Here is a 26750-nt window from a genome sequence, read left to right on the forward strand (position 1 = left end):
TAAGTTTTGGGATTACAATATTTCTATTCTATTCTTTTGTAAGAGTAATTTTTTTTTTTTTTTTTTGTCATGTTTATTTACACTTCAATCAGAGTACCAATTTTAAGAGGCATAATTCTATTCTAACCTATTATATTATATTATATTATATTATATTATATTATATTATATTATATTATATTATATTATAAATCGTTGAGAAATTTAGAGTGCCCGAATTGAGACTTATATTTCTATTCTATTCTAAATAGCAGAGCATTTTTTCCCAGTATTACGAGCACTGGTTTCTATATTTTATTATTATTAATTTATTTTATTATATATTATTATTTTAATATTATAATTTTTACAATATATTATATTAGAAGTCTATTCTGTTTTAAATAGCAGAGTAATTTTTATCATGTTTATTTACACTTTAATTAGAGTGTCATTATTCGATTATATCCTATTGTATTCTATTCTGCTATGTTGTAATCTATTCTCTACTTTTTTTAAAGAAATAGAAATAAAACTGAATTGAATAGGAGAGATCTTTGTCATGTTTTTATACCTCTTGCTCATTGTTTTATCATTTCTCTCTTTCTCTCTCTCTCTCTCTCTCTCTCTCTCTCTCTCTCTCTCTCTCTCTCTCTCTCTCTCTCTCTCTCTCTCTTACAGATTTCCAGGTATGTAATAATTTACAATAAAATATAAAGTGCCACCAAATAAATAAACAGCAAACAGCTAAAACAGACCAAATTACAGGTTAAGTTAGTTCATTTAGCAGACATTTTTATTTAAACCAGCTTGAAATAAGGAAAACTGCAAAACGAATGTTCATGTTCAATGACAATAGCAGTATCAGCATTTCTGATATATATATTTTACTTATATTTTTATTTAGAGCCACTGCAATACAGTATGGCATTGGGTTTTAACATGTTAGTCCATCATGTTAGCATTTCTGATATTTTGCAAGATTTTAGTGAGTCAATCTATTTGCAACCTTCAGTCTCAGCAGAATTCTATTTTTATTTTTACATTTTACAATCAGATTTTTTGTAATAATTGCACAAATCACAGTTGTGGAAAGGCTTACAGTGGTCTTCTCTCTTTTATAGAATGGAGATACCCAAAGCAGAAGGATAGACAGAGGGAATTCACTCCCTAGTATGCTGGAACAAAAGGTAAAAATGCCAACTAATCAAGAGTGTTTGGTATTCATCAGAGCTCTTGTACATATTGTTGCTAAGTGACTGCTTGCTCATGGTCAAAGTTCATTAATTATGTGTTTGCACTATCTATGTGTTTGTTTGGCAGATTTACCCACATGAGATGCTCATTGTGACCCACAGAGGCAGAAACAAACTCCCACCTGGTGTAGACAGGACAAGATTGGAGGTAAACATTGTTTTTGCTCATTATTCAACCTCATTATTTAACTTTTCTGTTGGGAACAAAGACTGACCATTGAACCTCTCTCTCCAGAGGCACCTGTCAACTGAGGAATTCCAGAATGTCTTTGGAATGTCCATTGAGGAATTTGACCGGCTCTCCCTTTGGAAGAGGAACGACCTGAAAAAGAAAGTCTCTCTCTTCTAATAGTAGAGAAATGCGTTCTTTTACAAACACTGTCACACATCTGCACTTCCACTTGTGAAAACAGTACAAGCGATGTAAGTTAAGGAAAGATGGGGAATGTGATATAAGGAATGTGATTATGGAGCCAGCAAAAAAAATCAGTTATCCTTATCGTTTGATAAGCCCCATATCTGATTGCATCTAACAATCATGTCTGAGTCATTGATGTTGCCTCTTTTTCTAGTTGCAGCTACTATGTCAGGTCTTCACTGAGGTTCCTCTCTGTGTACTTTATAAAGCTGAAAGGATACACACAGACATGAAAGCTAGCAGTACACATGAAGCCAATATGAGTCACACTAGTTATTTGAGTAGACCAAATTCAGAAGTTCAGATGGACCAGCAGGAACCTGTGAGTTTCATTCACTATAAAGTCACTGCCACACTTTTTTGCCTTTATGTGCTAAGCATGAATTACCAAACCTTCAGAATATGGGTCAGTGACATAACGCTCATTTTGCCCCCCAAATGTATTTGTTTATTAAAATACATAAAAAATGTGATTCATACATGCAGTAACTTCAATACTCCTCTTCTTTGATGAGCATGTTTTTTGGGGAGCATACAGTAAAAATGTCAGGGTGATACGACTGTACCGATATAATGAAGTAAAATTAAAAGAATGAAATGGAAATCTGAAGTAGTTTTGCATAATCTTTTATTATTATTTATTAGAAAGATATCCAATATTTTAACAAAACTGCTTTACTGTTTATCAATATTTAAAAAAACTTTTGTCTGCTAAATTAAAGTCCAACCACCATGCAGAAAAAAACATAAAACAGGAAATGATATTATAGAGGTTGATGAGATTCTTAAAATTTTCAATAATTTGACCTTTGTATGATGCGGTAAGTTTAGTTCGGGTTGTAAAATGTCATGTGGTGCGACTTCCCAAAATCGTCATTATATTTATGAATGAATAAATCATGATATTTCTACAATTAATTCATAATATTTTTAAGAAATATGACATTTTTAGTCAATAAATTTACATTAAACATTTTTAAAAGCCATATAAAAACCATTTACCGTACCATTTATTATACTTTATAGTCTTATTTCTCATTGACCCATATTTATTTTTAAAGTGTCTGAATATTTGGATTAAGCAAAGCAGCTATTGTTGATAGTTCGGAAATTATTGCAATTTATACTAGGGACTAGAGATGCACATATTGCACACCCTCATTTTTTTACACCTTAACACATACAATTTAATACCAGTGCAAATACCAGCAGTACGATATACAAATATAGCAACAATTCCCATGGCAACAGCGGATGATACAGAGTGAGAGTTTGCTGTTCCAAAGAGAGCTACTGTACATTAGTGAGAGTTTACTAAATATTGGGTATGAGACGTATGAATCCTGCATGGCAAATGTATCCTGCTTTTCTTCAATGATGATGCATTGTGAATTGTGAGTGTGATCAATACTTCTCCTCTTCCACAAGATGTATTGATTGAACAGTTTCACTCGCTCCCTCTATTCTTACATCTTTCTTCGCTCCCTCTTCCCTATTTTGCTGCTATTGCCTTGTAGAGCACTTTTACTGTTTTGGTTCTATCCTCTTTTGTTCTTTATGGGTGGAGGTTTTTTTTATTATTATTTTTTTAAACAGTGCTCCTGTTTTATAGGATAAGGATAGGTTAGGAAATAAAGAGACGTTATACACGTCATACGTTAACACCTGATGGTTGCTACTTGCCAGATGGTTTGATTTTGCAACGATGGTTTGATTTTGTAACCCTGGTTTTTGCTTTCTGTGTATTTACAGTATTTAACTGGCTCCCTTTCAGTTCATGGGTGTGAATTTGAATTGAATTGGTCACGACTCACAGGATGCTAAATTGGAAAAACAGGAAGATGAATTTAAAGTGCAATTTTGAAAAAATCAACACATTCATACAGCAGAGATGTTTTTTATTAGTCCACATTTTGCAACAAAGTATACATAATTATGTTAATGAATTAACTATATATTAATTATAATTATATGAAAAAAAGTTAACAAATCTAAAAATCTGAATAGCACAGATTCCTGTAGTTCATATATTCTTCTTGCCCACTTCTAATGACATATTATGTGTTGATTTCTGAGCACATGAACTTACTATGCTTGTATTACTCCAATGACCAAATGAAGTTCTTAGATAGAGTGCATGCTTTTTGCCTAGAGTTTGTACCTACAGAATGGAAATGTAATAAGAACAAAAAAAATCACTAAAAAGCAACACATATCAACTTGAGAATGTAGAAGTACAAAAATAGACAGTCCACATTCCGTTTTTTAGAAGCACTGCTCAAAAGGAAATATGTGAGAGCTATTCTTAGCTTTTTGCCTATTTACAAACCAATGGTATTATGATAACATATTTTATGTGAACACCATCTGACACCTGATATACACTTCACAATACTCAATAATCATGAAATTGTGCTACTTATCAATCTTTTTCATTTTTTTTCAATGACAGCTTAAAGTTGTGTTTTTCTGGTCTGAAAGTATTTGTGGCTTCAGAAGTCAGGCCATCTTTATGAAATACTTTTTGCTAGGAATATTTTGCTGTAAGGCACTCATACTTAATCCTAAAGCACTTGATTCACTCATATACACTTAAAAGGTTGAATGTTTTCACAGTGCAAAGAGAAAATAAGCTCTTTTTAACCACATGTAGGCCTACATGCATCGGACAATTTTCATGTGAAAAATGTCCCAAATATTAACATAGCATTGATCTTTCTCTACTTCATGAATAGTGCTTTTCTTCTTTTCCTTTTTTTTTATGTGAACGTGTGATGAATGAAAAAATAAAATAGATTTAGTAAAGTGAGTGTACATTGTTGTGATTTTATCAGTGGTATTGTTGTTTTATTATTATTTTGATTTGTAAGTGGCTTACTAATGATTTTAACAGATCATTTGAATTAATATTCAGTTCAATAAAGCTTATGATTTTAACGTTTTGTGTCTGGTTTTTGGCAGTAATCTTAACATAGCTGTGGATTTATCCATGCTAAAGTGAAGAAACGTAAAGTTTTGGGAGCGAACCTAATGTTTCTCTTTTAATTAAATTAACATTTACTTCCTCGCATAGATAAATCATTTACTGTTCACTGGTAGCTAATCATATACAGGTTATTTTGTAATTTCCACTATTGTCCGCATTGAGAGCGTAGGTGGCGCTGTTGAGCTACTGGTACATTAGCGGATTTCAGACGCACAGCTGGAGGCGGAGAGTTCAGTGATAGAGATGTGGAGTGGATGTTGACAATGTAGCCGCTTGTTCCGACAGTTTTGCTGTTATCTTCGTTTGACTGCCGCATCACCCGCAACTCTCCCTTGATTCACTTCGAAATTGCACTTAAATTCACTTTGACTTCGTTTACACATCCAGGAACAGACTCAGCGATGAACTCTGGAAGCGACCGAGAACATTTCACTTGGACGCTTTGATCATTGCAGCGATGGACAAGCAAAAAGGTATTTCACTGTTGTCACGTCAATCTGTCTGTGGTGTGTATGAAGGATTCACGTGGGCCACATCAGATCCACATATCATTTAGACATGTATTTTCCATATGAAACAACTTTTTGTTGGTGTTACTGTAACTGGGGAGTCAGTTGGCGTGCAGTGGCATTGCCACTGCATTTGAGATATCGAGCAAGATCATAAGTTGCTTACTGTCCGTGGATAATACCACTAGTTAGTAATAATCACTAATTATGCTAGTAATCATATTGAATAGTTTTAATCTAAGACCTCTTATCAAGTCAGGTTAAGTCACCCTTATTTATATAGCTCTTTTTACAATACAGAAAAGAATGCAACAAAGTTTGTTTGGCTGTACAGCAGCTCTAGAAGAAAAGGGTGTCATTGTCCAACTTAAGTAGCTTAAGTTCGGTGTTAATTTATTTCCGTTGTAAAAGTCATTAGTTGGGCTATTAATTTAGTTAATTTATCTATACAGCAGCTTGTCACACAAGCCAGCAGCAGAAGTCACAAGTCTGTGTCCAGTATCATTAACTTTTTTTTAATGCAGTTCATCTTAATCTTAAGTGCCTAAATGTCTTGGTCAAATGAATCCGTCCCACTGGGATTCAAACCAACAACCTTTCCACTACCATCTGCAAAACTACACCACCAGTGCAAACAACCATCCATTTCTGAACACATCTCAGCAGCTCTTTCAAATCTCAGAGAGGTGTTGAATTTTTAATTGCTGATTTCTCGTAATTGCAGTTAGTGTTGTTGTAGTCGTGCAGATTTGATCATTGTTCTGGAATGTCAGTAATAGTCCTACAGCTTCCCCCATCAGTCTCGCCGCCATGAATGAAATCTCAGGAGAGGAGTGAGTTTCTTGGTTTGTTTAAGTAAAGGTCAGAGAGCTGTGCTAATTTCACCGGCGGCGGCGTAGTGTGAAGTCTGACAGGAGCAAATGAGCTTCTCCACCTCCTTCTGTGCTCCTTTCTGTTTCTGAAAAAAAAAAAAAAGTGCTGGGGGAAAAAACTGACATCATAGATGATAATAGGCTACTGTTCAGCTTCTATGCAATATTTTTCTGACATTTTCTATAGTGAAATTGTTTAGGCTGGAGTTGGAAGATATATAAAAAATGTGCTAAATATTGAAAAATGATAGATGTTGCTGATATAAAATTAAATAACTTGGTAAAATTTCTGATCATTTTAATGTAAATATATTTGTTGTAGGCTATAAGAGCTTAAGACATATTTAAATGTCAGTTACAAGAACAGTGTTGGATTTGATCATTTTAAATAATTTCAGTGAATCAGTTCAATCTTTTTCAGTTAATTTTAATTTGTAAAAAATGTTATGGTTGAAGGGGCATTCACACAGCCAGTAAATTGCAACGACGAACCTGAACCTGTTGACTGTTGGATTGTAGCCATGTCTGATAACTTGACAAAGTTGAGAAAAGTTCTATTTTATGCAAATGAGCTGCGACTACCAATGGGAGTACAGACAGTGGAGGTCGATCTGTCACAAGGGTCCGAAATATGATAGCACAAGTAAATTCTTGCAGTTAATAATTTTCTAATTTTATGTAAGAATATGTCACACTGTAATGTATAAAGTTAAAATTGCAGGAAATAAAGTTACAATTACAAGTCACAACCTTTTTATTTTGTTTTGACTAGGAAATGACTACCTTACGGTTTGTGGTTGGTAAGATTCTTTAAAATGTTTTTGAAAGAAGTCTTGTGCTCTTAAATCTCTTATTAAGACTACATTTATTTATTTATTTAAATATTATAAAATATTAAATATTGTGAATTGTTATTGCAATTTAAAATAACTGTTTAATATATTTTAAATTCCTGTAGTGAGAAATTTGAATTTTCTGCAGCCATTACAGCCAAAACAAATCTTACTGACCCCAAAGTTTGAATAGTAGTGTATGTAAATATTACTGCTTATTGTTATTTTGGTGCATATACATTTGGTGCATAAAAGGCTAATTATGCATTTTAGACTTATCTAGTGAAAACTAGTGAGGAAAAAGCTTTGATTTGAAAAAGCTTTTTAGCTTTTTTGGTTAAACACGTTTTTAGCCGTTTTTAGAACAAATACATAAATATATAATGATATATCTCATTTAGCCTGGTCATGCAGTTTTTTTCCCCAACAAGCTTTTTTCCCTCTTCCCTGTTCTGTCACTATCGGTCAAAACAAGAATGTGACCTCCCACACACATACACAGGCGTAATTTGCCGTTGGGACATGTTCCCACTCACCACCACTTTTTTCCAAAATCGATTTTGTCCCTACCATTTTGTTTTAAATCCACTGAAAAAAATTGTGTGGAAGGATTACAACGCAAAGGAAAATCCCAATCTGACATGTTACACAATTTAATACATGTATCACAAAATACATTTGGGGCGACAAGACTGGCCTGATCTATAAAACACATATCGGAATTTATAAACAATAAACGTCAAAAGTATGTTCGCACATTTTGGACTGTACATATAAGCAATCTGATTAAAGTGATGAAGTACACAATGCTTTGCATTTACACAAATATGTCACTCTCCTGAATAGAAATAAGCACACAATTTACATGAAATCATTAGATTACATGAAAATTATGTTTAGGTAAAATAAATTACAGTGTATATATTTATATATAAATGGATGCGGTGCTTTTATAATACTTTTCCCATGACATGCTACATTTTAAAGGTTTAATGACAGGGTAAGGATTGATTAGCTGTAAAAATGTAGTTCTATATTTGCAGAAATCACAGTCTGAGCGCAAAGAAATATTTTGACTTGAATAATGTTGCTGTGTACTTGACTTAGATAGCTTTAGCAACATATGTATTTCCGGACTCGCTTTGTGGTCGGCTGGTTCAAATAACTGCAATGACTCTATATCCCTACTGTACAACCACTGCTGCACAGAGAGGCTGCTCACTGCAGAGACAATGGGCGGAGCTTGACGTCCAGCTCCCCCTCTCGGGACCTAAGGTCCAACCACACCCTAAAGCCCAAAGTATAGTGTGCGTTCAACGCATCCAGCCAAATTTTTCAGCCTGGGTGCAAGAAGACTGAGGCGGAGCCAGTGTGATTGAGGACCAAGATGGAGCCTGACGTAGCCGAAGGGGTGGAGGAATGAAGCACAAGTGAAGGCACAGAAGTATGTGGCATAGGCAGAGTTGAGGTCTGCTACCTGACCCGAGCCCGACGGGTCCCGGAAAACTCAGGGGTTCGGGTCGGGTTCAGATTTGTAACTTAGGAAAACTATATCGGTTATACATATATGTAGTTTGCGTGCCGTGTGCTTGGCTGCTTGCTGAGTTGTGATCATAATTATATGAGCACGCGAGAGAGAAAGTACGTGCGCAGTTTCAGCCGTCCTCCTCTGATTGCGGTGTTGTGACTGAAATAGTGCGCACAGGAGCACATGCGCAAAACTGTTTTGTAAAATTATATATGAATCATTTTACAAAACTTTTTTGCGCATGTGCTCCCGCGCGCACTATTTCGGTCACAACACCGCAATCAGAGGAGGACGGCTGAAACTGCGCACGTACTTTCTCTCTCGCGTGCTCATATAATTACGATCACAATACAGCAAGCAGCCAAGCACACGGCACGCAAACTATATATATGTATAGCCTACAGTATATAGTTTTTTCTAAGTTACAGTTCAGTCACAACACCGCAATCAGAGGACGGCGCTGAAACCATCAACACTTGATGCTGTTCTTCCTTCATAACTCGTACTGAGAAGGATATATTTGTGTAAATAGTTGTGCAACTGCGTGAACTTTGTTTTGAAGTTTAATGTTTGAGTTCCAGGGGAATAAGTTACTGTTTCACCTGTTCAACCACATCAAAGTTTCGTAATTATTAAGTCTGTGCTTTTTCTCTTTTTTTTCTTGTGTGCTGACTGCTGAGGGGGCCACTGTGCCTTGGTGAAACGGTGTTTGTACATGTAGCTTATTTTTTTTATTATAGTTGCAAGCAATCATAAAAACGGACCTCGGGTTCAGCTCGAGCTTAAAATATAACTGTAATGTTCGGGTCGGGTTAAATGATTTCGGCTACGGGCCTTAAGTTTAAAGCCCGTACAGACCTCTAAGGCAGAGTAACAACTGACCAAGGTCGACCTGGAGGGACGAGGGAGCCCGGTGCAGCCGTGAGGACGACAGTCCCAGGTGGAGCCAAAGGGAGGGAGGAGCCAAGATGGAGCCGACTGGTCGACGGGCTCGGTGGCTGGAGGCGAAACCGGGGGATCCTCTTGCCAAGGCAGAGTGTCATAGGAAGAGTCAAGGTACTGAAGGGAACCAGCGGAGATGGGGCCGAGGAACTGGCTGTTATAAGTGGAGGGGGTGGGAGAGGGAGGCTGGACAGGATCTTTGGTGACACAGGAGACTTGGAGCTGGGTGGGACCAGAGGAGACTTGGAGCTGGGCGGAACCAGCAGAGACACAGGAGACTTGGTCAGGACATCTGGTCAGACTCTGCGTTGGGCTCGTGCTCCAGGGAGCTGGTCGGCTCAGTCACTCTTTCTGGCGCTGACCTCGCGGCAGGCTTGGGCTCCATGTCTGCGGTGGGCTCTGGCATAGGCTCTGTGCAGGGTGTGGGAGGCAGCTGAATGAGCTCTGGGTCCAGAGTGGGGCTGGTGATGTCCTCCTCAGCGGGGCAGCTGGTGAACGGAGATCCGTTATTCACCAGCACCTACTCCGCCCACTCTGCCTCTGTGCGCTCGTTCGCAGCTAAAACAAATCTTTGGTTCAGTGTTCTATCACGTGTGGTGGTTGTAGTATACAAGACGAATAGGGATATCCAAAATAAGTCTTTAATCACAAATCTAAGGAGACACAAAAAATATGGACCACCATACAAACTGAAACGACTCAGAACAATGAACTGAGGAAACAAAGGGCTTAAATACACGGGCTGTGTCCGAAATCGCCTGCTATATCCTTAAAGGAGACATATTATGCCAACTTTTACAAGATGTAATATAAGTCTCAGTTGTCCCCAGAATGTGTCTGTAAAGTTTCAGCTCAAAATACCACATAGATCATTTATAATATGTTGTAAATGTAACAAAAATTTGTGGAAGGAAAAAGCACACTCTCAGAAAGCTGGATGTCAGACAGCGCGTCCCGTGAGTATTAAACTATTGTGCTTAAACTCTTAAATACACACAAGGTTATGTACGAGTGCGAGTGCATTGTTTGAGCAAAAAAACCCCATAATTTACTACTTTATGTACAAAATATGAATCTCCGATACACGTTTACAAGAGTACCACGACGCATGCATGTTTTGTTGACGCAAGAGCAGACGTTGTTGCGTGAATGCTCATTGGAGATTAATACTTTGTAAATAAAGTGGTAAATAATGTTTTTGTTTACGCAAACAAAGCACTCGCGTCGCTTGATAAAATCAAGGTTAAACCACTGGAGTCATATGGATTTCTTTAATGAGGCCTTTTCTACCGTGTTATTTTATTTACCTCAGAAAAGCCATTCAGTGACCATAAATGTGAAAAAATAACTCTGGAGAGGGGCAACAAACATAATTATAACTTGGACTGACAGGGGTGGGAATTACAGTTACAAGTTACAATAGATCACCCTCAGTGTAATCTGTCAAAATGATTGTTGGCTTAAGATTTTTCTGTCACTGCTAAAAAATAATTCGGTCAACGTGACCTCTGGTTGTGACACCTTTTGATCCCACTGAGAACTAGCATACTACCATGGACATCTGCTTGAGATTTCATTCATTTTTCTTTTCAGACAGACTTTCTATTGTGTCATACAAAAGGGTCAACTGTCAACAAGTGGTCAAATCAGTTGACCAGAGGTTATAAACCCTTTTGAAGCATTTTGGCCAGGAATGCAAAATGTCTATCTGTGTCCTCAGCAACACAAACACACAAAGTGGGTGTTTGAAGCATTTCCGAAATGTTGATGACGCCCATGTGCCTCGGGGCATTAGTTTTGCTAATGAATCATATCCAGAGGGTGGTCTCACCCCCTCATAGAACGTGACTTAGAAGTGGTTGTGTATTTACATTAATATGAATACAGCCACTGTTGCGCGAGAACATATGATGAAGGACTTTTATTTCATATTGATTTAACAAAAAAATCTGTAGAATGCAAAACTCTTTGTTAATGTAAAGATGTATTTGGTCGAAAATGTATTTATACTGTAATATCAATATAAAGAGACTTACAAGCAAATGCTCAAAGTTTAACTTGCAGAATGAAACTATTTTTTCTTTTGGGTTAGGTTATGGAGAGGGAAGGTTAAATATACAGATAATGAAATTACTGAGTTCAAGTGTATAGTAATTTACCTTGTCAAACAGTTCATGTAGGTTTATATGAAATGGATATAAAAATGTTCAGCATCACTTTCTATAATGTAAAGTATCACTTTGACTTTTTTGTGTACACAGACAGTAGAATACCACAGAAAATATTTTGGCCTTGTCCCAAGGTTTGTGAAAACTTGTTGGAAAAAAAGTTTGACAATTAAGCATTTACAAAGTCTAAGTTGCAGTATAAGCCATTTTGCATCCACTACATTATTGTTATTTTAAATGATCTATACATTATAAATTATCATTCAATGCACAGCACAGATTAAGTTGCATTTCCTGGAACATTCTTCTAATGCCATTACTAAAAGATGACACAAGTTATGTTTTGAACAAGGATTGGTTACTAATAAGATGGATCCATAAAAAAACATTCCATATCATTAGTGTAATTTATTGCTCAATATTAGCGTTTGAGATGCCAAGGCAGCAATGACTAATGTAAAGGTACAGTTAGACACATCAATCCAAGGGTTTTCCTCTTTAGGTGGGCTCAGTTAAAGCAAGGTACAGAAGTGTACTTTAAGGAAAATTAGGTTAGAAGAAAGGACTTTAGAAAGAAAGGTTTAGTAGAACCTCAAAGAGATAAAGGATGCGGGTTTGTGTGTGTTTGATTTCGACGGAAGCCAGTAGCTAGATTCTTTGACCTTTGAAACGTTGTTATGACAATGCTCAATATTTATCCTCCACACATTTTACAGTTCCTGCACAAAGTGAGAATGGGTGGGGCAACTTCTTAGCGAACAGTTGTTATTGGCTCAAGTCTACGAGAAACAGTGGAATATCAAATGAATCAAATGTCATTTAAATGTGAAAATATCACATACATAATAGTCAGATTAAGGCTACACATTGCTTTCTAAAGTTGCCAATAGTGTGGCAGTGAGACATGGGGGAGTTTGGAGAAGAAAAGAGGCTAGTGTGAAGACTGAGACCTTGAGAATGACAATCTGAAGGACAGAGGGCCTTCGCCACAGGCAGCTATTGACATCTGGCTGGAGCTCTGTTTGCATAATGACTTTACTGTTAGCACTCCATCGCCAGCTCTGTCACATCTGAAGGTCAGTGTGTTCAATAAATGAAAACAGAAGTCTGAAGAAAAACAGATTTCTGGTATTTTCGATATAATGTTTAACTGTGAGCTGTTCATCCACAATATCTTTTATTTGCATTTATTTGTTGTTTGCATTAATTTGTGACTGCTAAATCGTCTCAGTTACTAGTGTAACCCCGTTCCCTGATGGTCGGAACAGAGGCATTGTGTCAAATACTGACACTAGGGGTCACTCTTGGGAGCCCCAAACACCTCTGACGTATTCAGAACAGGCCAATGAAGTTGGAATGTGGAATTTGCATGTCTGGCCACTACCCCGGACATAAAAGGAGACCAGCGTGCTCCACACATTCAGGTTTGTGCTGAGGAGCCGAGGCAGCATCTCGACCACTTCAGTGGCAGTTCAGAGTTGTGGCAGGAAGGACGAGGGTTCCCCTTCATCAGGGAACGAGGGTTACACTAGTACCCTAGACGTTCCCTTTCTGTCGGTCACTTTCGACATTGTGTCGAAATACAGACACTAGGTGTCCCTACTGTGTACTACACTCCCAAACAACAGAACTGTGTCATGAGACTTGGTGGTGCAGATGCAGGCAAGCCTCCGCTTGGGTAAATTACCTCAGGTCTCCCCATATAAGGAGGACCCCTTTACCTCTTGGAAGAGGTTCCTCCAGCCTCTTCTGTTTGTTTTTTTCCAAAATTGATTTTTTTTTTAATGGCTGGGTACACCTGGTTGTTAATTCTGGGAAGCATTCTCCTTCTCTATTGAGAATGGAACACTACGGAGACCACATCCTAACCAAAGGGGAGGTTAGCATGTGGAAAGTACATCCTATGGACTCACCTCCCTGTGGTGGGCTCTACCTGACAAGGGAACTGGAACAAGGGAAAAGGAACTGACGACAGAGCGGGCTCTGTCCAGGGGAAGACACAGGGTTATATGATAGGGAAACCGAACTGTGGAAGAATAAATCATATGGGATTACTGTTAGGGAATCATTACACATGGAGCACACCTATTGGGCATACCACAAATAATGGGCCTATTTGTGAGTTCCTTCACCAAACTCACTACATATGAGTCAGAGTTGTCAGAGTTTTACCTGTTATAACCCAAGATGCGAAACAAAACTGGTTGTATGTGTTGCATGCAGCGCCCCGACCTGTCTTGGAAGCATCTGTTGTAACAACAACACATCTAGACACTCGTTCTAGGGAAACTCCTGCCTGAAGAAATGCAAGGTCCTACCAAGGGCTGAAAGTGCGACGACAGATCGGCGTGATGGCCACATGGCCGTGGCACCATGCCCATCTCAGGACTCAAGCCTGAAGCCAATATTGAAGCGGTCTCATATGCATCAACCCCAGCGGCGTGACCCCGGCCGAGGGTGCCATATGCCCCAGGAGCCTCTGAAAATATTTCAGTGGTACCGCTGTCTTGTGCTTGAACAGTTTCAAGCAGTTCAGCACTGACTGGACACGGTCTTGTGAAAAATATGCTGTCATGATGATCAAGTCCAACTCCACTCTGAGAAAAGAGATTTTCTGCATTGGGGAAAACTTGCTCTTTTCTTTACCCAAAGTCCCTGTTGGGCTAGGTGTTTAAGGACCAAGTCCCTGTGCGCGCACAACTCTCGCGACTCGACAACTGGCTAATCCTAGCCCACTCGCAAGGTAGTTGAGTATGCAAATGCCCATTTCCCTTAACGGGACAACGACTCTGCAACGTTCGTGAAGACGCGAGGAGACAGGAAAAACCTGAAAGGGAGGACCTTGTACTGATATGCTCGTCCTTCAAAAGTAAGTAACCTAATATAAATGACATGCATCTGTTTTCTTTCTCAATTGTTTACAACATATAACTGACTGTGTTTACAAGGATATTCGCAGAGACAGGCATTTTGACTTCATTTTGCGTGCACATGTCCGTTTAAGCTCAAAAAAAGAGAAAGGGAACTGAATTCGGTGGTCACATGCTGTCTGCGTGGCTCTGTTTGTGCGCACAGAAAACAGTGTGTGAGTCCTCTTGCACTTGATGTCTGACTTGACTTAAAAACACATGCAAATGATAAACTTTCACTCTATGATGGTTAAACTTTGCAAATAATCCGTGAATCACATGTGTTCTGAACCGGGGTGTAGCTGGCCCGCAAGTATCACGTATCAACTATGATCCCTATATGCACGTCGCGATATCGATGCAAAAACAGATCTAAAATTGGTCTCAGCTCATCTCCTTTCTTGGGTACGATGAAGTAAGGGCTGTAAAACTTCTTCATCTCAGCTGGAGGGACAGACTCTATCTCTTCTTTTGCTAGGAGAACTGCGATCTCTGCCCGAAGGACAGCAACTCTCTCTCATCTCCTATAAAGAATGCCACTGTATCTGGGCGGGCGCCTGAAGAACTGAATTTCATAGCCAAACCAGATTGTTCTGAATACCTGATTTGAGTAGCTTGTGGCGAGAAGCAGCAGAGGTTGCCAAGTCATGAAGTTATGCATCCCTTAGTATTTGTGGCAAATGGCATGTCAAAACACCTACCCTGCTCCCAGGGCCCGCTATTAAGGCTGTAGGTGACGTTTGAGGAGGGTGCGCCTCTTTGATGCTCATCACACTTACCTGTCTCTTTACGTAGACCCATTGCAACAGAACGCAGGGAGATGAAGTGTTTGCATCTACCGTGGTTCTGGTGCGAATATTGGATTCCAGGTCATCATGAAAACGAGGGTCATGTGTGTATGTGTGACTCAAACATGAATTGGGGCTCAGGTCAGGAAGCAGACAGAATGGCTAAACCGACCGTCTGCTAGCTGTCTCATGTCACTGAGGTCAGATAAATCCCATCACATAGAGCCTCTTTCACCTAGATATCATTAAACCTAAACCCATTTAAGGGTAAAAATTTACTTGATGTTCAACAAATAAAAAACAGACATAATACGGATTAACAAATGATAAAGCTCTGGTTGCTGAATATTCAATCCCTTACTTCAAAAGCACTTATTGTTAATGATATGATTACAGATAAAACCTGGCTAAAACCAGACGATTACATTACTTCCACCTCCCAAGATTACTGTTATAATGAGGTGTTGCTTAATGTAACACTATCTAGTGTAAATGATAAATCACGTTTGAGATTTGTGCTGGCTACTGTATACAGGCCACCAGGGCACCATACAGATTTTATCAAAGAATTAGCTGATTTTCTATCAGTTAGTACTGACTGCAGATAAAGTCCTAATTGGTGGTGATTTTAATATACATGTAGATAACGAAAAAGATGCATTGGGATTGGCATTTAAAGACATTCTGAACTCTATTGGAGTTAGACAACACGTGTCAGGACCCACTCATTGTCATAATCATACTCTAGATCTATTATCACACGGAATCATTGTTGATGCCGTTGAAATTCTACAGCAGAGCGATGACATCTCAGATCATTATATAGTCTTGTGTATACAGTACTTCATTTAGCCAAGGCTGCAAAGTCGACTCTGTGTTACAAATATGTTAGACCTATCACTTCTGCCACTAAAGATTGCTTTATTAATAATATTCCTGATCAGTTTCACCTCCTCAGCATCCCAGATAGCTTAGAAGAACTCGATATTGCGACAGAAACGTTTGAGACTCTCTTTTCCAGTACCTTAGACACAGTTGCCTATATAGCCTATAGGCGCAAAGGCGGCGCTGAAAAGGCCAGAATAATAAAATATCTCTAGAAACTCAAGCGGCCAAATAGCCTACGAGTCAGGGCCGTACCGACCATTGAGGTCTCCCAGGTCCGGACCTCGGTAATTTTTCCTGAGTGTATAATGAACGTTGTGAAATAATTACCTAATATTAACTGCTGCAATGATTCGCATATCGCGACGATAACCGACCTCATCATCTGAGCTGCTTCAGCACTCAAACACCGCTCGTCGGCAATGGCAAAATGTTTGAGATGACCGATCAAAGCAAGCGGGATTTATGTTCACAGAAGCGCGAGCGAATCCCAACGCGACGCTTCACGAGATAAGGTGCAAGTGGCTAAACTAAACAGCTGTTTTACGATAGAAATTTTAAACGACCGACACAAATAATCACTTTACAAAGACTGTATCAATCTAAGCTCATCTTCAGGAAGGGGAGATTTACAGGTAAAGATAAAGAGACTGAGAGAAGAAGAACGAGAGAAGGAGATGGCGATGAGAGAGGAGAGCAGGTAGAGCAATAGCCTATTGCATAATAATGAGAATAACTTTATTACAATGGATTCCTATTTAACACAGTCAGATGTTCTTTGCCAATGACAGTGGAAAAATAATATGCCCCCGAACCCCCTAGATCACTTTTGGGACCTCTGTATTTATAAAACCCTGTGTACTACTGATATTGCACTGAATAGAAAATTATATTTTTGAAAAATATGATGAATTACAAGGCTGTACAGAACAGTGCACTATTGCAGACTTAGGCACAATCCCAATTCACCCCTTGCCCCTACCCCTCCGTTTTGCGCGTTCCCGTGAAGGGGTAGGGTTGTCTCGATTCTTTTTTGGTTGGAGGGGTAGGGGTAGGGTAGGGGTAGGGGGATGGGCCAGATAGCCCTTGAAAGATTGGGCCTTATATACTGAGGGTTTAATTACATTATTTTAATAGTCAGTCGGGAACTAAAGTGGGCCGGTCTAAGGCATGAAACTCCAGGGCTGAAAATAAGTCCCACTCCGGCCTTGCTTCACGCCCTGACGAAACTTAACAATTCACAAAATTAACAGAATGCATAGCGGATATAAAAAAAATTGGATGACTAGTTATTTCCTACTACTTAATTCTGAAAAAACAGATTCTAATTATTTGACAAAAAACTTTCTCAAGTAATAATCTAGAATACTGTCTAACACTTGATGGCTGCTCTGTCAAGTCTTCGTCGTCGGTTAGGAACCTGGGTGTGCTCTTTGATACCAATCTTTCATTTGAAAGTCACTTGTCTCGTATCTGTAAAACCGTATTTTTCCATCTTAAAAATATATATCTAAATTACGTCATATGCTCTCATTGACAAAGGCTCGATTATTGTAATGCTATTATGGGTGGTTGCCCTGCACGCTTAATAAACAAACTACAGCTGGTCCAAAACGCAGCAGCTCGAGTTCTTACCAGAACCAGGAAGTATGACCATATAAGCCCCGTTACACATAACACATTATAGAATTCTATAATTCAATGTTAGGCTGCATAGATTAGGTCAGCCGGAACCACTTCCTATAAATCCTGATGTACTTGTTACATCTTAAGAAGAATGGCGTCTACGCTAATATTAGTCTCTCTGTTTATCCAGAGGTTTACCACAGTCCACTGGATCCAGGCCGTATCCAGATCTGATAAAGGACCTGCGCCTGGACACGACGACAATGCAGTCCTGAAGTGTCAACTAGTCTCTCCCCTGTGAAGGCCTCCTTCCCTTCCCTTTATCTCTCTACAGATAAAACGTGGTTGGGATAATTACGGTTCGAGTGGCTACGCGGAAGCGATACAAATTCTGTATTATAAATTTTAAGGCCAGACAAGTAGTTTGTTGAGGGTTGGTTTGTAAAGAAGGACTACACGCCTGCACACATATATATTTAAACGCGCATACCTATAGACTAAACACATAATACGCATGTTCACGCCATCAGCATTCTCACAGGTTCGCGTTTTTAAAATTTGCACAGAGTGTAACTAATGTCATAATAACTAATGTTCGTTGCGATGGAAGTGAATCAATCAAAACTAACTTTAGCTGGACAATAACTTTATTCTAGAGCTGCTGTAAAGCCAAAACAATCTCTGTTACTTTCATTTCCTATTATCACTGTAAAGCTGCTTTGAAACAATCTATTGTTAAAAGCGCTATATTAATGAAGTTGACTTGACTTGACTTGTATGTGTGACCCAGGAAAATAGATAATTGCTCTTTTTTTTTTGTCCATGTAAAATTCATCTCCCCGTCTGACGGGAGTGACGACAGCATCCGTGGTCGTGACGTGAAAAGCAGTAGGCTCTGGGACAGCCTCCGTGAGCAAGATTGGGAGAGCTGGTGGCTCTGGGTGGCTTCTGTGGCAGAGACAGGGAAAGCTGGTGACCACCGGACTCTGGTTCACTGGACTCTGAACCTTTGGGATCATTGGACATGGGACCACTAGAACCACTGTAAATCGGACCTCAGGGACCCCTGGAGTCAGGGCCACTGAGACCACTGGTCTTGAAACCTCTAGACTTGGGACCTCCCAGACCACCGTACCTTGGAAAGCGGCCTTTGTGGGGAGCTGGAGCATACCTGGCTGCTTCTGAGAGTGCTGCTTTGTGATTGGGGGAGCTGAAGGGCTCCACTGCTGTAGAGCTCTCATTTTCTCAAGGTGGCACATATGCTCCACTAATTCCCCATATAGTTCCAGTGGTGGAAATTGCACAGCTTCGACGAGGTAATTTGGGCTCCGTAGAAGAAACTCTTCTTCCTAGTTTCACCATTGCACAGCTTTGATGCTTTGTCATGGAGCACCTGAGCATAAACCCTGATGGAAAGGTCCCCCTGCACCGTGAACAAGAGTTTGTAGACTGGGTTTTGGTTGATGAGGTGGTCCCTCGTGGAGCTGAGCGGAGGAGATTCACTTCAATGTGCTGTTTGCTAGATTCAATTCTGGCTGCTTCGTTCTGTCAAGAACAGAACCCAAGTGCAGAAAAGCTGTAGAGTATTTAAGAGGTTTTAATAAATTTAAATTATTTAAAGGTTCTATTTAACTCCTCACTATTTAACCTTGCTTGCCTCATAAGGCTCCATCTTGGGACCAATCTTTTTGTTTATATCTATCTATCTATCTATCTACGTAGAGAAATATGGAGAAAAAAAGAGGAAATTATATCATAGGGAGGACCCCTGCAGACTCTCATGATGACTGTGTCCAGGTCAGTTAGTCTCTTACAATATACCATATGGTGTGACTATCCAAAACCTTGGATATAATTATGTTATAATTATAATAAATCAAAGTTATTTGTAACTTGTAACCCCCATAAATGCATAAATATGCATTATCTTTTACTTTATGTTTACCCCACATAACATTTCATGACAATTAATTAAATTAAAAATTTTGTTGAGATTAAAAAAAAATATATATATTTTATCTTGCTCACTCGTTTTTTTTATTGACCCATTCACACAATGAAAATGCCAATCCTGTACAGTTTTCCCTCAAATCTGTGCAATAAAAGCAAGTCAACAGATTCCATCTAAGCTTGCATATCAGTGATTGTAGATAGAGCTCTCTTCCTTTATTTTTCTCAATCTGAGAAAATGAAGTGAGTTGTGGTGGGATTTACTGCTTTCTCATAGCTTTTTTTTAATGTTCTTGAAATGTTTGTTTTTAATAAGGCTGCTGGGGCATTGTTAGATGTCTACCAGTACTCGCCATGACCCTGTATAAACCCATGGGAATTCAGATGTTTACTCCCTGGAGATGTAGCCACAGCTGGAGATCTAAACCACCACTGCACCCTGCAGACATGGGATTGAGTTCTGAATAGACACAATCAAGATGCTCAACTCTGGTATCCTATTTGGGAAAACAGAGAGTGCTAACTGAGAGCAGTGGTTTGCATAGATTGACTGTAAGTTCAGTTTCTGTTCAAGCTCAGGAGTTTGTAAAACTATTGCAGTGCATTTTGGTCTTATTTGTGTTTAAATTGACCAACCTTGATCTAAAAAGGAACACTGTTTTATTCACATTAACTTAGTGTTTATTTGTATGTCATTGATTGTCAAAGCTGCCGATTTTCCATTGACTGCAGGTTTCAGTGAGATTGGATTGTAAAGAAGAAAGACTCAAAAAGGGACATTCTTTGAAACTGCACCTCTTGGATCCGTTGATCCTTTCTCTGGCAAATGATAAAAGCTCTGCCTTAGATAAGGAACAATGTTTACACTTTTCTTCTATCTCTTGTGTAAATAACACAAGCGTTGGAGAACACTTGCTTACCTAATTCTTCTAGTGTAATATTTAATGCCGCAATTAAGAAAGAGTTATTATACTTCTTGTTATACTAGGGGAAAACAAATATCAAGATTAGAGAATAAAGAAGTGAGAGGAAGAAGAATTAATTTAGAGAAAGGCTGTAAATGTGTGTTCGGCCTGCCTTAACCTCCAGCAGTGGTGTAGCGGACACTCCGGAGCACGGTTTCCACTTGCTTTAATATCAGCCGATTAACCTGCTACCTTAGCATAACATTAACTGATTAGTTTGTTAGCTCAGACAAAAACATACTAGACAATTAGCCTTCTATGGTATCATAATTCTAACGTAGCAGCCTTTGCTACAAAAGGATTATCTGATTATCTCAGGATGATCACAATAATGTGATTCTTTAAATACAAATTTTTATCAAACTTTTTCCTAGAAAAAAATATTTTTTTAATGTGTATATGTGTTAAGTTTGCTGTTTCAAACTAGATTGATTGACTGAAAACTTCTAGTTTAAAACGATTACTGAAATAACACTACTCATGTGTTTCAAAGGCTTTACGTAGGTCTTTATGGGGTTCCCTACAGAGAGCTTGTCAAAGGACCATTCAGCTCTATCACAGCAGCTGGCCTGTGTTGAGGTTTTTCACCAGAGATCAAATTGCCGCATTGTGACAGACTAGGAATATCTGACCTTACGATTTAACACTCTTTTGACACACTTTAATCAAATAAAAATGTTAATTAAATTAAATTAAAAAGAAATATACTTTAGCATATATTAAAAGGAGTATTTGGAAATAATATACTTTAGAGTGCTTTTCTGACGCACTTAATTAGGACTTAAGTAAATCTTCGTATGTTAGTCATTATTACTTATATTGTCTTTGAAATATGGTTAAAAAGTGCTGCCAAGCATTTATGGTTAACTAAAATATACTTTAATGTAAGTCCTATTGAAAATTGAATGTCATGTATTTAAATATATTTTTATTTACACATTTGTTATGTTGAGGTTGCAATTAATTTTATTTACACATTTGTTATGTTGAGGTTGCAATTAATTTTATTTACACATTTGTTATGTTGAGGTTGCAATTAATTTATATTAACTTTAAAAGTAACCTTCAAATTATAAATCAAGTACTTTACAGATGCTTTAATATGTTAGTCAACACATCTAAATAAGATCAACACATCAAAACGCTTCTATACTTCAAATAAGTCTACTATAACACGACTTAAGCTTATTAAAACAATATTATTCAAACTTTTAGTTTGACATTATTACAAAGTGCACTTTTTAAAAGTGTACTTAAGTGCGTTAAGAAACAGTCATGAAAGTGAAACTTTAAGTACACTTAAGTGGCATTTTGTTTCATTAATATTATATTATCTGCCATTATAGTAAAAAAAAAAAAAAAATTTGAAGTACAATACAAGTGCACATTCAGTACTATTAAGCATACTTCTTTTTCACTAGAGAGAAAGATTTGAACAGGGGTATTCAACTAGGTTTTTATATTTTCTGAAGAAAATATGAGTGACACTTATACCTGTGCACAAGGTTGTAGTTGGTCTGAGTGTTTTTTAACATGTTGCGATGTGGTTGCTAGGTGGGTCAGGTCCTTAGGTGGTTCATGGTCCCTATTTCATAGTTCAGAATAAAGTTATGTGCTGAAGTTTAATACTTTAAAATATGTGTGCGAAAGAGTGAGAGAGGATTGACTGCAGCACAAAGGCCCACTGATGTGTCTCTGTGTAATATACACAGTGTGTGGAGTCTCTGTATGTTTACTGTGGTGAGGGCTTGAACAGTGGCCTGCTTGTCTGTAGCCAACATAATAAGGAAAAGACAGGGAGCAGGCTTCACTTTAAACCATTATAAAACAGGTAAAGGCCTCTTTTTCTTCTCAAGTCATCAAATATCATAGCATGATTTCACAATTTCAGCTATTCAGGAGAAATTAGTTTAATTCAATAATAAAATAAATAATTTAAGTCCACAGTAAAGGTAGAACTTCAGTGTGTTAGGGGCACATGTGCTGATGTTTGTGTGGATATTAGTCTAATGTGATTAATGGGTTCGGCTGCAGGAATACACTCTTATAAAGTCACTTTAGTAAATAATTCATAGCAATATAGAACACACTTATTCCGCTTAGAGTATAAACAAACCAGCAGTTTAGGACCCCTCCGCTTCAGTCATAAAATCAGCTGTTGAAAGAATGATTGAAAATCTGAAAACTCAGATAATTCAGCATGACTTGAGCCTGTTTTCTATTGTGGTTTAATTAATCAAACACTGATCTCTCCTGAAAAGATTGAACTGTAGTTATAACAGGTGAGTCAGGCAGATAGTTAACTTTTCTTCAAGCCTTCATCATCTGTTTTTGCTAACTGAATTTCAAAAGTATTTTATGTATAGATTTTATTGTTTTACCTTGGTCCCAGGTACAGACTTTCAATCTAAAACAATGAAAAATCCATCATATATCTATCAAATATTAATACAATTTAAAAATCATCACATTGCATAGTTAAACATTAAATAATCATAAACAGCGTCAGTCTCAGTGCTTGAGATATGAGACTTCGATGTATGAAGACAAAGAGAAATCAAAGATTTTTATACTGAGTAATTTCCAATCAAGCTGTTATTTTAATTTTTTTTAAATGTGAAAAATCATTTAATTGTGTTTATTGATGATACATATGTTTTCTTTGATTTTGTAGTGCTGGCTCGGCTGGTTTCGGACCTGCAGGCGTTCTTGCTGGTTCTGGACAGTGAGAATCTCAGTTATATTGCTCAGGCCCAGAAAAAATCCATCTCAGAGCTGCTATATAAACTACAGGACAATAAGGACACACCAGGTAAACACTTGGTTATATGTAGTAAAATTGACTGTATATGTAAGTATACACTGCCGTTCCAATGTTTGAAGTAGGAAATATTTTTTTAATGTTTTTGAAAGAAGACTCTTAAGGGCCTTGCACACTGAGTCCGAAATTCTCGTCCGAAATTTCCCCAGAGTTAAAAATAAATACGACCTCACGTTGTGTCCATCACGTTTACACACTGCCTCAGAAACTCTAGTCCGTCATAAAAAAAAATTGGATTGGGTTTGATTTTCTGCGTTTTTCGCATCCGTAGCAAGCATTTTAAGAGGTGTTTTGACAGTTCAGAGCCACCGAATGACGAATACGAAAAAACACATACTAAAATTCCGGACTCAGTGTGCAAGGACCTTTACGCTCACCAAGGCTGTATTAATTTGATTAAAAAAATACAGTAAAACCAGTAATGTCGCAGAATAACTCTAGACAGGAGATGAACTCAAATGCTGGGTTTATTTACAAAATAAAAACTCATCTATAAACTAAACCAAAAGAAACAAAGAAACAAAAGAATCCAGGAAGCAACAAGGTAGTCCATGTAGCAAAACATTGACAGTAGCAGACTGATTAAATTCCACCGTACAAAGAGTGCTCTTTTGTTTAAGTCCCCCTGTAGTCAATAATTGTATCCCTTAAAACTCATTTGATCACCAAAATGACATATTTAAACTTTTTTTCCTAAACTTTTAAGCATATTAAAAACACCACATTGACATATAAACAATATTAAAAGCTTGATTTTCACCACAGGGGGTCTTTAAACATCCCATACTGTATGTGCGCTATCACTGCAGCACAGCTCCAACAAAGCTGTCATGTTTTATACCGTTTTTTTTTTTTCATATCTGTCTGGAAACACTGCAGATCCACCTGCAGCTGTAGTGATTGACTGAACTTTAACCATTTTGAAGGATAAAGAGAGTCAGTGGAAGGTCATGGTAAGATTGGGGGGGACAGATGTTCAATTCGAAGACCGTTACTCTCATATAACCTATATAAAAACATAATCTTTACGACCATATCTTAATACTTTTATATGTAAATGACTTCTGTTATGGATGTCTAACCTCTTCATACTTCAGTTTATAGCTCCACTTTGGGTTTTGGGTTCTTACAATTTTATGAATGTTTATATAATAAATAAAAATGTTATGTGTTTATATGTTTTATGTTCAGTAGAGGATGCAGAGTACATGATTATGAACTGTCCTTCTGGAGGCCCCAGTGATCTCAGGGAAAGCACCACCGCTGAGGCTCATTTGACAGAGGAACCTATTTCAGTCACCTCTACTGAGCGACTGCAGCAAGGGGTGAGTCCAGCCCTCATGACTCCATGATTTGATATAACACTGAAAGATTTATTGACATGGTATGAGCTCTAAATAGAATGTTACAGCTTTGAGTACTTGCTCATCAAAGAAAGATTTTTGTTTTGTATGAAAGCCAATATTACATACGAGCAAATATTATTTGAGTTGGTATGGACCCTGTTTACTTACTCTTTCCTCAGTCTTATCGTGCACCATTTATCTGTTCATAGTCAGTTTTCCAAATAAAAAAAATCTTTCTAAACTTTCATCACAATGTAAGAATTGCTCCAGTCACAGCACTAGCCTTTATTTATTTTTCAGCCTGCTCCTACTCAGTCACATAGAAACCACCGCTAGCCCTACATTTTAATTTTAAATTTTTTTATTCTTATTTTATTTCTTTTAAGTTTATGCGTTTCATCTAATAGTTACATTTTATTTTTTTCAGCTTAAATAAAAACTATTATTTTATTTTTTAAACAGTTACTACTTATTAAAAATATTAAGGACAATTTGTTATTATGAATGCATAATTTTATCTAACAGTTTAGTTATTCTCTATGGGTGCTTCTCAATCGGAATGCTATGTCCTAGACAGGCTGCATATCAAGGCTGCCAAGTCATCAAGTGACGTCAAAGCACATCTCAATTTGAAGTATCCTTGGAAGGCAGCCTTCGTTTCGCGTCCTTCATTTGGCTTATTTTGAAGAATGCATCACACATATCCTATGCGCCCTCTAGTCACCCACAACCCTTTGAGCACATTCAAATTCACCAATTTGTTTTGTTGCAGAAAATGAATCTGTACTGAACTTGTCCAATTTCATTATTTAATAATAATTTAAAAATCAGAGATGAAAGCATTGTGTCATGGAACAGAAGAATGCAGACAATGGTAAAATCCAAACAGAGTTTTTGAGACTCACACACACAAACCTCACAGTAAGGTAACTGGTAGGCTGGCTGGATTGAAGATGAGATGATCACTGAAGACTGAGGAGGACAGAAGACTGGACAGTTCTAGATGGAATCACACAGGTAAGTATCCACAGGTTGGTAGTCGGGTTCGTGTTCAGGGTAGAGTGATGAGACCAGATGCTGATGAGTGTGTGAAGCAGGCTTAAATGGAGTGGAGCTGATGAAGGTGATTGATGTGAAAGTGTGGATGATTAAGGAGAGTGTGCAGGTGGGAGCCAGGAAGGATCATGGGAAATGTAGTGCAGAAGGGACTTGTCTTGTTACTGAGGATTGTCACAGTCCTCCCCCCTTCCCAGAAGGCGTAACCTCACAGCTTGATGAGGTCAAGCTGGTGGCTTAGGAGGCCGTGGATATGGTGCAGGGATGCTAAAAGAAGTAGGCAAAGGGATGTGATAGCAGGTGGCGGAGGAATGGTGACAGCCTGACGACGAGACCCTGGCGGCAATGATGATAGTTGTCTGGCACAGACCCAGAGCTGACAGCCCAAGGCAGAGCCCAGGGCGCAGATGGAAAGTCGATGGAGAAGGAGACTGGCACAGGAGGCCTAGGCGACAACCATCTGAGGAGCCAGACTACCCGAGGACTGAGGCGATGCCAGTGTAATGGAGGACCGAGGTGTAACCGAGGGGAAGGAGGAGCCGGCTGCAGCCATGGGGTGGAGGAACTGAGCATAGCGGAAGATCCGCAAGTCAGTGGCAGAGGTGAACCCGGGGGAGTCAAAAGGCCTAGGCCCTAGGGTGTCTGGTGGAGCCGAAGGTGGGAGGAGCCAAAGTAGAGCACTGGCTGACGCGTCGCGGCAGGTGGTAGCTCTCCGTCTGCGGGGGGCTCACACGTTTCCTCCGTGGTCGATGGTGGTGGAATGGGCTCTGTGTCCGGTTGTGTTCTGGACCTGAGGTAGACACTCTCCAGACAGTGGATGATAGAATCTCTCCGGTTCAGCCCAGAGGTGTCCCAGAGGAGGTCTACAGGGTGATGGTAATTCACCCCGATCCAGAACAGTGACTTCAGGTTC

General features: G+C 38.5%; 2 protein-coding genes and 1 long non-coding RNA gene across 9 annotated transcripts in view; all 3 read left to right on the forward strand.

The window, feature by feature from the left end:
- The window catches only part of rsph14 (radial spoke head 14 homolog), a 67931-nt gene extending 66403 nt beyond the window's left edge, over positions 1-1528 (forward strand). For 2 of the 3 annotated variants that reach the window (XM_082187779.1, XM_082187780.1), the window contains exons 14-16: positions 1076-1169; positions 1303-1383; positions 1471-1528. In XM_082187779.1, the coding sequence (XP_082043905.1) occupies positions 1076-1131 (56 nt within the window). In that variant the 3' untranslated portion in view covers positions 1132-1169; positions 1303-1383; positions 1471-1528. The other variant, XM_082187781.1, reaches the window with a different exon arrangement.
- Positions 1529-4874: 3346 nt separating this feature from the next.
- The window catches only part of LOC309512256 (actin filament-associated protein 1-like 2), a 63179-nt gene continuing 41303 nt past the window's right edge, over positions 4875-26750 (forward strand). For 2 of the 5 annotated variants that reach the window (XM_082187746.1, XM_082187747.1), the window contains exons 1-3: positions 4875-5112; positions 23289-23426; positions 24627-24760. In XM_082187746.1, coding sequence (XP_082043872.1) covers positions 5097-5112; positions 23289-23426; positions 24627-24760 — 288 coding nt within the window. In that variant the 5' untranslated portion in view covers positions 4875-5096. Of the gene's footprint in view, positions 5113-18552; positions 19497-19776; positions 20202-23288; positions 23427-24626; positions 24761-26750 lie in introns of those variants that run through there. The other 3 variants (XM_082187750.1, XM_082187748.1, XM_082187749.1) reach the window with 3 other exon arrangements.
- Positions 20208-23280, forward strand: LOC309512301. Its single transcript, XR_014210950.1, has 3 exons — positions 20208-20400; positions 20612-21567; positions 21644-23280. It is a non-coding gene; the product is annotated as an uncharacterized lncRNA (long non-coding RNA).

The sequence above is a fragment of the Leuciscus leuciscus genome (genome assembly GCF_965113295.1).
Source record: "Leuciscus leuciscus genome assembly, chromosome: 13".
NCBI lineage: Eukaryota > Metazoa > Chordata > Actinopteri > Cypriniformes > Leuciscidae > Leuciscus > Leuciscus leuciscus.